Below are 11430 nucleotides of genomic sequence, written 5' to 3'. Positions count from 1 at the left end.
ACAAAAGAGGTGGACACACAATTCAACCTCAGCATTTCTTCCAATACAAAATCTAGAGCATCAAATAAAAATAGGAATAGGTAGGTTCAAAATTAGTAAGGTGAAGTTCTTCATGTAATAGCAACCTTGCAAAGGAAGCCAAAAACACCTGCAAAGGATATTATGGATGCTGTATTTACATCAATTCAAGGATTACATATTAGGCAAGCTGATGAAGGAAGTTCATCGTGGGTTACTACATAACCACATCTGGCTCAGGGTGGCTTACTCCTCTGTTAGTTAGAGTTAAATGTAGTAGAGGTTGGAAGAGGATTCTGGGAAGATATCACAGGCTTCCCTGATTCTTATTCTTCCCTCAATACCTGCATATGGCCACTGCTGCTGCTCTCACCTTAAGAATAGGCTAAAAGCACCCAGTGCTCTCTCTCCTCCAAAAAGAAGAGGAAGTATAGAGAAAGAGATTTTCAAAAAAACTGAGGATTCCAAGTTTCAAGGGGGGTAAAAACTAAAACACACATACCCCAAACCCCTATAAAACCTTCCAGGGACCTGGTAGGGGAGATCAGCATCTATTATCTGTTGAAGGCATCCAATGAGCCAGTAGACACATCCCGGTGGTGGTACACCTAGAAATGCAAGAAGCAGGAAGAAGACACAGCTGCTGGGCTTCCCCTTACCCACTTTATGGGCTAATTTTGACTTGCTGAAAAATCAGGGTGAGCCTTGGACAATCTCATTTGACCCCAGCTTCGTGGTTCTCACCTTCTTAGGAGGCAGCAAGATCTGAATGTTGAGCAAAACTCCAGCCTGAGCAATCCTGACAGGCTTGCTCTGCTCCTTGCTGTTGTGTATGGCCATATGCAGGTGTTGGGGATGATCCTGGTATTTTTTCTGGCCTTGTAGCGAGCAAGCAGCACACCATGACCGCAGACGAGTAAGAGCAGTCCCCTGGCCCCCACCTGTTCCGTGCAGTTGCCTTTGTGGAGCAGACAGTGTACACATAGTCCGTGGGGACGGCAGCTCACCAAACAACGGCCAAGACTTTGCTCCCTGCTTTCCACATCCAAAATACACATCTCTTTACAGTCAGGGCACACTGGACTAGGCAGACTTTTACTGCAAGTCAGTGCAATTGTTCCTCTAACATTAATTAGATTCATAAAGAAACATCATATGACACAGACTGATTCTGCTTCATTAAGCAACCAAACTAATCACAAAGATTTGCACTGTCATTGTAACTCAGCAGAGATGAGGGAATGGAGAGAATTAAATGAAAGGAGGGAAAAGGTTTACTGTAAATTGCTTGTTGTCTTTAACAGCCTTAGAACTTAAGTATGAAACAATTTTAAAGGCTTTTACACAATCCAAAGGAAACAAGTCTAGGAAAACATTTCAACAGCACCAAAGTATTTGAGTATTTTAGATGGAAAGGATAGGAAAATTGTACACATTTTGCTTAAAAGGGTTTTTTCTCACACAACACTGACATAAATGAGAAAGAAGGTGAGACTAATGAAGGAAAAAGTAGTAGAAAAAAGAAAACTGAAGCAGTTAAAGAGTTCAGCATTTTTTTTAAAAAAATCACGTGTTCAGAATGGATAAATTAATTTCTATTCTGTATGGTTTATGCAGCAAATTATGCGGTACTGAGAAATAAACAATTTTTTGGCATACATTCTTGGATGTGGTAGTGCAAGCATTCTTTGCTGGCCCGCAAAACAAACGCTGTCCAAAACTGAAGCTCATCACTAGGCGGCACTATTTGTTGGTACAGCACCACACCGGCATCCATCCTTTCAGCACACTCTCCGCCGAGCAGCTGTAGAACTGCTTCACTCTGGACATACTTGGCACTGTGTGGTGGCAAAAGGCTGGATGAATCACTCAGCAGCAGAGCTACCCATTTCAACCTCGGGCTTCCCAGAACACGCTCTCCCTAGGATGTGCCTGGACTGTTCTAGAAGAGCCCCAAGGCCGCCTTCAAGAACAGGCCTGCTGTCCCATCAGATAGTGATCTGCAAGTACAGCTCTCCGAGCAGTCAGGGAGCACCACCAGAGCGCAGAGGAGCCTGCACACTCAAGAAAGGAGCCTGCACACTCAAGAAACAGCCTGTGGCTTCGCTGTACTCAGAAACAGTCTGTAGGGCAGCAGGAAGTGGGATTACAGCCCCGCTCTTCTCCCACACCAGCCAGGGATGCGCAGTCACACTGAGCTAAGCACTGTTCAAGGCTGCGGGCAGCTCCCAGGTACCACCCTCAAGCAGCATCCTCTCCAGAGGGAGGTTCAAACAGAAGAAACAAAAAGTCCTGTTCACCTGAGAGATCATCACAACACATCCTCTTCATTAAGAGCTGAAGCACAAGCACAAAAAAAGACCTTTACTTTTTTTTTCTTCTTAAGATTTATGTCAATGAATAAAAAAATATTCTCCAAATATTGTAAGAGGCAAAACAAATTCCTTTTTTCCCCCTTTACATTTCCTTAGTGGTATCATGAATGCTGGAATCAAGTAAAATTGATCCATTTGTAAAAGCACTACATAGATTTACATAGCACAGAAGATGGTCTGCATTTAACAACTGTTTGCTTTTCCACTATGATGCAACAAATTGGAGACAAAAGCTTTGAGAGAGAGAGACACAGACAGACAATTTAATCAGTAAGAACTTATACTGGGCGAGTAATATTACGGTACCTATTCTAACATCTTTGAAAGTTAAACACTGGGAACAACAGACACAGTGACAGGTTTCATATAACACCTTTTTAATATCACAAAAAATGATACAGCATAGAGTAGCATGTTTGCAGCAGTGGTTCAATTTAAAGTAACCAAAGAAAGCATTTTAAATTAAGATATCAAATAACTATTTTCATAATTAAATTTCAACACACAATTCAGTTGTTCAAGATTATCACGGAGTATTTTAATAACTCTATGACTATCTTGGTGCTTCTACTGCTTTTCTGCCCGCTCACACTTTGCATATAATTATCCTGAAACTATGTGCCATGTCTAGTAAGTACAGAGGATTGTTCCCCAAAACTTTTTCCATGAGCATGCTCTCAATTCAGCAAAGTTTAATACTTTTTTCAATTGCATTTTGAGGCAAATGTTTATAAGAGCAATATTAAAATTCATCAGGTAAGTATTCTTATATAAGCTAATTAGGCCAAATTCTCAGACCTCAAACTCTTCTGGTTTGAAGAGAGGGTAGGGAAAGAAAGTTGGGCCTTTCAGCAATTGAAGTGTCTCACTTCAAATCTGGGACGGCAACTTCTAGATTACATATTAACTTCAGTGTGTGCAGTGCCTAAATGTAATCCATTTACATCTGTAAACATAACTGGTAATTTCAGCAAAAGCCTGTTCATCTATTTTTTTCCTTTACTCCTTAAAAGTTATTGCTTGCCAAGATAACCGACTGCATACCAGCAAAACTGGTAACATAGGAAAGGAGTTAAAAGAAAGATGAACTGACAGTACAGCTTTCCCATCTGACAATATTTCTGAATCTTTTTGTGTACTAAACAACAGCTTCTTGAAGTGATTCATATGGACTTCAATATGCAGAATGTGAATAAGCATTCCGTTCAGAAAAATTTCAAAAATGGGCTAAAAACGAACTGCTTCTGAAGTCATTTCAGACCCCACCCTCAGAGGAACACTAAAGAAGAGCTTGTACCTCAATTTCTTTGAGATCCTACATCAGTAAATGAAGAAAGAAAAAAAGTGTTATCCTTTGCGCTGTTTTCATGAAGAAAATATAAGCAAGAATAAATCCTCCAAGGGGTTTTATAATCTATGGCTGTTCAGACTTGTTCATGCGGGAGTACTCATTTAGAAGACTTAAAGATGCAAACTATAATTTTTCTGATCCCTTAAGCGAAACATGAGGAAGACTGAGTGTAAGGATAAGACCTTGCACGTAACCCAGTCAGTACGCTACCCACTGATCAGGCTCCATTTACCTCACTGCTGGGACACCATGAGCCCCCGTTAACTCCGCGGTCTCCGGCTGAGGCTTCAGGAACACGGATCTTCAACGCGATACATAAAAAAAAACACACGGGAAGAACTCGCTGGCCCGAAGCGGCCCTCCCACAACTACGTTTCCACCTCTCGAACCAGCAGCGCGGAGCCGTACCCCCGCCCGGGTCCGGTACCGGCGCCCAGCGGAGCTGCCCCGTGTACCCCCCGATCTCAGACATGTGTTTTTAAGGCAACTCGGGTTTATTTTTCCTCGTCAGCCTTCTGGTCTCTCCCCAGCCCAGCACCTCCAGCCTCAGGGCCAGTCCCCGGAGCGGCAGCAGTCGCCAACGAACCTCCCTCCATCCCCTTCCCCGCGGCCCGAGCACCGGCGGCGGCGGCGACTTCCCCCGGGCTGCGCCAACGCTGCCGGAGTGGGGGAGAAGCGTTTGCGGGAACGCCCCGAGCCAGCCGCCCCGAGGAAAGAAGGGGGCTGCGATCCTTAAGGAAAAGGCTTTCGCTGCCGTTTCGCTGCCCTCCGCCGCTCCTCCCGCCGCCGCCCGCCGTCGGCCCGCCGCTCGTCCCCCGCCTGCCGCTCGTCCCCCACCCGCCGCTCAGGAGGGTGATGGTTTCTCCGGGAAGCACCGGGGCTGCCGCCGCCGCTTCCTCCTTTCCGCCTCCGTTTCGTACCGGGTTCCCGCAGCGATCGTTGGGGTGAGGCTGGGAGGGTCCGGGTGCTGCCGGTGGGGAGCTGTTTGGGGGCGGGAACGGGGCTGTGGAGAGAGTGACCGTTGGGAGACGCGTTCGAACCAGCGACCGTTGGCGGCAGCCGTTGGGGCAGCTGTTGCTGAGGGGAAGCGATGGCGTCCGGTCGCCACCCCCCTTCCCGCCCTCGCCGCCCGTTGAGGCTGAGGCCACGGACGTGGCTGCCGGAGCCTCAGCCTCAGCCGGCGGCGAGGCCGGGAAAGGGGCTGCTCGGCGCCATCACGGGTGGCGTCGTTTCTTCATGGGGAGGGCAAGCGCTCTTCGATTCTGTGCGCCCTTGAAAGGCGGGTTGCCACTCTTGAAGAGAGGCCACCCTTCCTCCGGGGCCAAAAAATAAAAATTTTTTGTTGTTGTTGTTTCTTAAATCTCCTCAGTGCTCGCTGAGCGTCGTCTCCGAGCTTGATTCTCCCCATAGGTCCAAACTTAGGGCAAGGTGCCAGGTTGTTTTCAGGTCACAGCCCTCTGGGGTTACAGCTGAAAGGGGCTGCGTGTAAGTTTTCCCCCTTCCGTCCCTCCCACCTACCCTAAAGGACAAACGCAGTCTCCACTGGTTCATTTTATAAAATCTTAAAGCATTGCACCATGGAAACCTGAGCAGGCTTAGCAACAGGTAAATTAAATAACAGCGGTAGCAATGAAATGGACCAAAGCGTGGCCATTTCTCTGCATGGTTCAGGCCCAAGCTCAGCCTGAGTTTTGGAGGTGAAGATACCTTTTTCTGAGCAGTTTTTCTAGGGAGATGAGCAAAAGCAGTGTGAGTTGGTTGCTTTCCCTTTTTGCTTAAAGGAGTAGGCAGCAGAAGTCAGCTTTCAGGTATGGCAGGCCTGTAGTATATTTCAGGTAAAATTAAATGTATAAAAGTAAATGGAGGTGAGGCAGAACTTACTGGTATGAGCAGAAATCTAGCTGGCACAGGTTTCTCCTAGTTTTAGGGTGTTTTAAATAACGGAAGGCAAGGCAAGGACAGAGGCCCATCATTATACAAAATAGTAACTACTTACAGTTGTCAGACGTCAAGTATAGGCACTTCAGAGTTTGGTCAGGTAAAGCGAGTTGTGTTTCTCCATCCCCTACTATCTAATACTGCACACAGTTATCATATATCCATATCCATATCCATATAGATAGCTCTCACAGGCTTAATGACAGCTCTCAAAACCTTGCTTTGCTCTTTTAGACTTGAGAGCAGTCTGAGTTCCCTTCTTGCAGGTTCATGTATCAAGAAGGGATTCCAGACAAAAACTGTGATTAATGAAGGCTGAAGACTGAAATTCAAGTATAACTTAGGTCTTGTTTTAGTCACTTTTTCTATTTAGGAGTCTGTCTTTCATTTGTTCATATTTTCTGCTTCTCTCTTTCCCTTCTTGATTAGGGAACTACATTTGGATGAGAGGAAATGGAAGTGTTAGAGGTGGTTTCTATCTGTAAACTTTAACGTTAAACCTTAGTACAGTGGGGTTTTTTTCAGCCCTAACTCTGATCTTACTGTATTTACCGTATTTACTTCTCTCCCTAGTGTCCAAAAATCAAAATGTCTAGCAAAAAGGCAAAGACGAAGACCACCAAGAAGCGCCCTCAGCGTGCCACTTCCAATGTGTTTGCAATGTTTGATCAGTCACAGATTCAGGAATTCAAGGAGGCCTTCAACATGATTGACCAGAACAGGGATGGCTTCATCGACAAAGAGGACTTGCACGATATGCTCGCCTCCCTTGGTAATGTCACTTTTCTCTTTATGGTTGCCAAGCAAATTTGTGCTGTTAAAATAATTGAGTTTGCGATAGCTTATGAGAGGGGTCAGTTTGTATTACGCTATTCAGATGGCTTTTTCTTTTAGTTTGAAAGCTAAACCAAATACAAATCCCTTTATTTGTAGGGAAGAATCCAACAGATGAATACCTAGATGCCATGATGAATGAGGCTCCAGGCCCCATAAACTTCACTATGTTCCTCACAATGTTTGGTGAGAAGTTAAATGGCACCGATCCGGAAGATGTAATCAGGAATGCTTTTGCTTGCTTTGATGAAGAAGCAACAGGTATGGGGGTGAAACTTAGCCACTTGGGGAGTACTTTTCTGTTGTTTATTTGAGTTTCTAAATGGTATGCTGATTTTTGCATATTTATAAATGAAGTATGACACAGTGATCCTAGATGGCATGTTCTACCAAGTAATGAGACTTTGACTTACCACTGAGTGAGAGTAAAAGCTGTCTGGCTGTTCCGTGTGAGTACTGAGGACTAGTAGTAATGTTCTTCTGTGAAGCTTTGAAGAAGAGTGTTTTAACTGGGCAGCATGTATGTTCCTCAAAGTGCAAAGTAAGATGCATTTGCTCTAAGAAGATGAGGAATTCAAATTGGTAATATGTGATTTGCTGAGGCATTGAAAAGGTAACGGATGTGAAATCTGTAATACAACTGAGTTTGTCCTCCCCCTGTAGTAGATCTGAGATGCATCTGAATTCTTCAGTGTTTTTAATATTTCAAGACAGGCTGTCCAGACTACGTAAACTCTTTTGAACCCTCATCTTGCCTAGTGTATGTTAAGGCTATGATGACAAATGACATGTGTCATGCCCTCACCTGCAGCTTGGTTTGTTTCCAAACAAAAACAAATGCAGAGCCCAGTTTTACTACATCAGACTTTCAAGTTTGTGTCTGTAATTTTGAGGTTAGAGTTTATGCTTTCATTTATTTATTCATGTAGGCAAGATTCTGAAGAAATGTGTAGCAACCAGGGATGAATCCTTAAGGCAATTCTGTGGAATCACAGAATATCAGCACTTTGACACGTTATGAACACATCTTACTGCTGGGTGCTGAAATTTTGTAGCCTCTGTACTAGAGATGTCACTGCACCTGTAATTTTTCTCACAACTGTCCACCACAATATTTCAATCTAACCTATGGATAGGTGCTCTGAACCTTTCAAAGGATATTAGTCCATTTCAAACAGCTATTTTCAGTCTGTGTATTTTTAGCACCTTTTGCCTTTTCAAAGAGCATCCCCTTCCTGCTGAGGTGTAGGTAAACAGGCTTTCTGTTGGTAAGGCCTTTTCAAATGTTAATTGACTTCCTCCCTCTCAAGGGAAATCTCTTTACCATCTCCTAGAGAAGGAAGTTTTGTTAGTAGGTTAATTATTTTCTCTCCACAGGTAGTCTGACTCACTGTGCTGCAGGGGTTTTTTGTGTGCACCAAAACAAGAGCCTGCGAATTACAATATAAAGAAAATGATTGTGCTACCAGTTCTTTTGAACAGTAACCTTCTATGTAAACAATAAGTTACTAGTTCAGGCCCCCATGTACTGATAAGATTGATTTTATTATCTTTCAACTCTGTGTGGTACATGTTTTAGTCTAGTCCTAGGCTGATTCGAGGATAATGGTTCCACAGTCTCTTTTGTGTCTTATGCCATCCTCAGATTTTATCCAGGAAACATGTTAGATTGATATGCTGTTTTATTGATCTTTGATTCATAATAGTCAAAATGCAGGCTTCAAAATAACATGTGATGTATTTGTAGAACCCATGTTATGTTTGCCTTTTATTCATTTTACTCTCAGGTTTGGCTTCTGATCAGTTTGTTCCTTTAAAAAATGAACAAAAGCATTTCCAGCTATGTCAAACCTTTCTCTTTCTTTTCTTTTTTTTTTTCCACTTCATCATCTCCACGTGTGTTGCGGGCCTGATTTTCTGGCTCTATATCAATGTAGTTCTTTTGAAAGAGAATAATGCAAATCAGATCCTCTTGATGAGGATAATAGTTGTACTTGCTGGATTTTACTTACATTTCCTATATTGCCAGTCTAATTGGGTATATTGTTTCAGTGTTACTATCGTATGTAGCACTACAAAATTAGTATAAAAGTTACATGTCTGCATTTGGTGTATCTTGTCTGCTCTTTGATCCTGCGTTGTCATCTGTTTTGTGCTGTCTGCCACAGGCTGAATCTTAAATTTTGCTTCATTAATTTGTTACTCTCCATCTACATCGAGGCTGTGTGCTGCGAGGGAGAGTGGGAGTACTGTTTGCTTTGCAATTCGGTGCTGCTAAAACTTGTAGTGTATTCCTAGTCTGGCAACCTCGCTCAGTGTTTAAACACCTAGCCGTTCAGACAGAAGCAATTAAGTCCTTGAGGCTAAACTTGTAGCACCAAAGGCCTTGCATTCTTTGAATACTAATCCTTCTGTCATCTCTCATCACTACTTGGTCTCTGTAGGACTGCAGACATAGAGCCTAATCTGTTTAGCTGGTTTTTCCCCTTCTTCACACACATCTGCAAAGAGACAGCTCCAAAATTTGACCCGATTAAGATCGGCCTGGCTAACTGAACATTCTCCCCGTTTTTACAGTAGAACATTGCTCTTAGCCTTCTTGGTTTGGAGTCAGTAGTCAAGGGCTTGTCTACACTGGGATATGATGCTGTTTTAATTAGCATATGTTGAAACACGGGTTTTTTTTCCCTTCCTTGCAGCATACACCAACCCCATGATAATTTGTCATGCTCACTGACTGCCTTTTGGTCCCCTGATTCCCTGTTTGGTTTTGTCTCTCTGATGAACTCTGTTTGCTTAAGTTATTCAACTCTCTTTCCAAAGCAGAACTTTTTTTTTTAATCACATCCTAATTGAATCTACATCAGTTGATGTGGGTGTCTACATACGATTTCCAGCTGTTCTGCACAGTTTACGTATATTTTTTTTTTTTTTGGAACACACTTCTACCTCCTCTGTTCTGTTACTGATATTTCTCCAAATAAAGTTCAATAACCAATTTCTTTCTCAAATGAAGCAACTATTGTGCATTTAAAGGCAGGGTAGGTCTTATTTCAGCGTTAAGCAGTTTCTGCATTCTTCTGTCTACCATTTGTTATGTGCATTCCTTTTTTCATCTCTGACCTTTCCTGGAATTATTTGGCAACTGGTGGTTCTGCCCATCTATTGAAATTGAATTAACAGAACATACTTAGCAACGGCTCATTTTTATATCTTTGTTAATTTCCTCCAAAGTCTTCTGCTAGTATTTTAGCATAAAATACTTAATATATCCTACCTTTTTTTGACTAGCTTCTCCACCTCTGCCTTTCCACAGTAAACATTATTCCTCCCTCCTGAGTTAACTTGCTCAATCCTGTCTGAAAGTCTTTTCTGTTATAAACTCTTTCCCTGGACACTTGCCAGCAGTTCACTGTATCCACATAAACCGCCTCCAGCAACAGTACTGTGTGGCAGTGAAGAGCCAGCCAGTGGTTATTTAGTCCCCAGAGGAAACTAGTTTATAGAGGATGTGCAAATATATCTAATTAAGTCAAGAAAAATATAATTCAATTAAGAGAACAGCTTGTGTAATGAAGACTAGCAGTGACAAAAACTTGTTTTTCCAGTTTGAGCTGTTGAAGATCAGTAGATGGAAGTAGGTGTTACAAGATCACAGCAGATCAGACCCTCTTTTCAGAAATCTGTATTGAAATGCATCAGATTTCTCCCCCTTCCCTTTTGCATTCAACAAATTTCTTTAGAAATCAATTAAGAAAGTGTTTTGGGCTCTTGGTGCAAATGCATATATTACATGCTGTATTAGTTACCTGCACGTCTGTTGGTATGTCTGTCTTACTGCTTTTGAAGACTCAGCTACAAAATGGCTTCCCTCTTGTGTTTCGATACGTCTCATTCTAGGGTTCATCCAGGAGGACTACCTGCGAGAGCTGCTGACGACAATGGGGGACAGGTTCACAGATGAAGAGGTAGATGAGCTGTACAGGGAGGCACCCATCGACAAAAAGGGGAATTTCAACTACATTGAATTCACGCGCATCCTGAAACACGGAGCAAAAGACAAGGATGACTGAGCAAATCTCCTGATATCTGCAGAGAGCTTTTTATCCCTCCCATTAATTTTATTTCTCAGGATTGCTTTTTTCTTTTTTTTCTTGTTGGGACCTTTTGCATACAGTTTTAGCATTCCAGCTTTTCCCTCTGTGGACTCTGGGGCTGCCTAGGCACACCTGCACCAGTGTAATAAGACTGGAAATGGGCAGGGAGAGAAGACAGCTTGCAGTGATAGAGGTTTAGGGACAAAGATCAGTGAGTGTGGAGGCCCAGGTAAAAGTGTCAGTGCTACTCATCCTAGCTAGGTTAATTTTACATTTTTAATGGTAACTTTTCAAATAAAACACTGCTATATTAAGTATATAATTAAAATCTCCATGCTAGAAGTGGACTGTTTAATCATATCCGTAAAATTTTTTGCAGCTGTATGCAGTCGTTTTGTTACCTATTTTTGCCTTAAAAATGAAGCATAAATCACTTAAGCATACTGATGTTTGTACTTTAGCGACTGAGTACTTCAGAAGAAGTTCTATCCTTCAAATTTTAGTGCATTGTAAATTAATGATTTCTGTCCAAGACTTGCACATTAAACATTTTCAATCTTATGGATGTAATTGAGGGGGTATTTTACCACCTTAGCACCTCCATTCTTGACACCGAGTACAATATTAATACTGCTTTTTAAAAACTTACATGGTAAATCTTAGTGTTCTCTTAAAAAAAAGATACCACATGTGAGTAGAATGCTTGAGTGATGCCTCTCACCAGATCTGCAGGACTGAAAATATAGAATTCATTACATTTCATTGCACCATTTATTTTTTTCTTTCTTTTCTCTTCCCATCTTTTTTCAGAGCACAG

The 11430-nt window shown here is 42.5% G+C and overlaps 1 protein-coding gene across 1 annotated transcript; it reads left to right on the top strand.

Moving 5' to 3' along the window:
- The first annotated feature begins 4588 nt into the window (after positions 1 to 4588).
- On the top strand, positions 4589 to 11174 carry LOC141947588 (myosin regulatory light chain 2, smooth muscle minor isoform-like). Its single transcript, XM_074878809.1, has 4 exons — positions 4589 to 4688; positions 6256 to 6454; positions 6616 to 6777; positions 10417 to 11174. The coding sequence occupies exons 2-4, from the start codon at positions 6271 to 6273 to the stop codon at positions 10587 to 10589; spliced, it is 519 nt and encodes a 172-aa protein (XP_074734910.1). The 5' UTR covers positions 4589 to 4688; positions 6256 to 6270; the 3' UTR covers positions 10590 to 11174.
- Positions 11175 to 11430: the final 256 nt, after the last annotated feature.

The sequence above is a fragment of the Strix uralensis genome, chromosome 1, assembly GCF_047716275.1.
Source record: "Strix uralensis isolate ZFMK-TIS-50842 chromosome 1, bStrUra1, whole genome shotgun sequence".
NCBI classification, from domain to species: Eukaryota; Metazoa; Chordata; class Aves; order Strigiformes; family Strigidae; genus Strix; species Strix uralensis.
Note: the sequence above shows the minus strand (reverse complement) of the source record. Positions and strands in the feature narration are given on the sequence as shown.

Excerpts from the sequence above, each read along its gene's own strand:
- LOC141947588 (XM_074878809.1), top strand. The coding sequence starts at position 6,271 with ATGTCTAGCAAAAAGGCAAAGACGAAGACCACCAAGAAGCGCCCTCAG. Across the intron at positions 6,455-6,615 it reads CGATATGCTCGCCTCCCTTG|GGAAGAATCCAACAGATGAA; the intron begins GTAATGTCACTT and ends CTTTATTTGTAG. Across the intron at positions 6,778-10,416 it reads CTTTGATGAAGAAGCAACAG|GGTTCATCCAGGAGGACTAC; the intron begins GTATGGGGGTGA and ends GTCTCATTCTAG.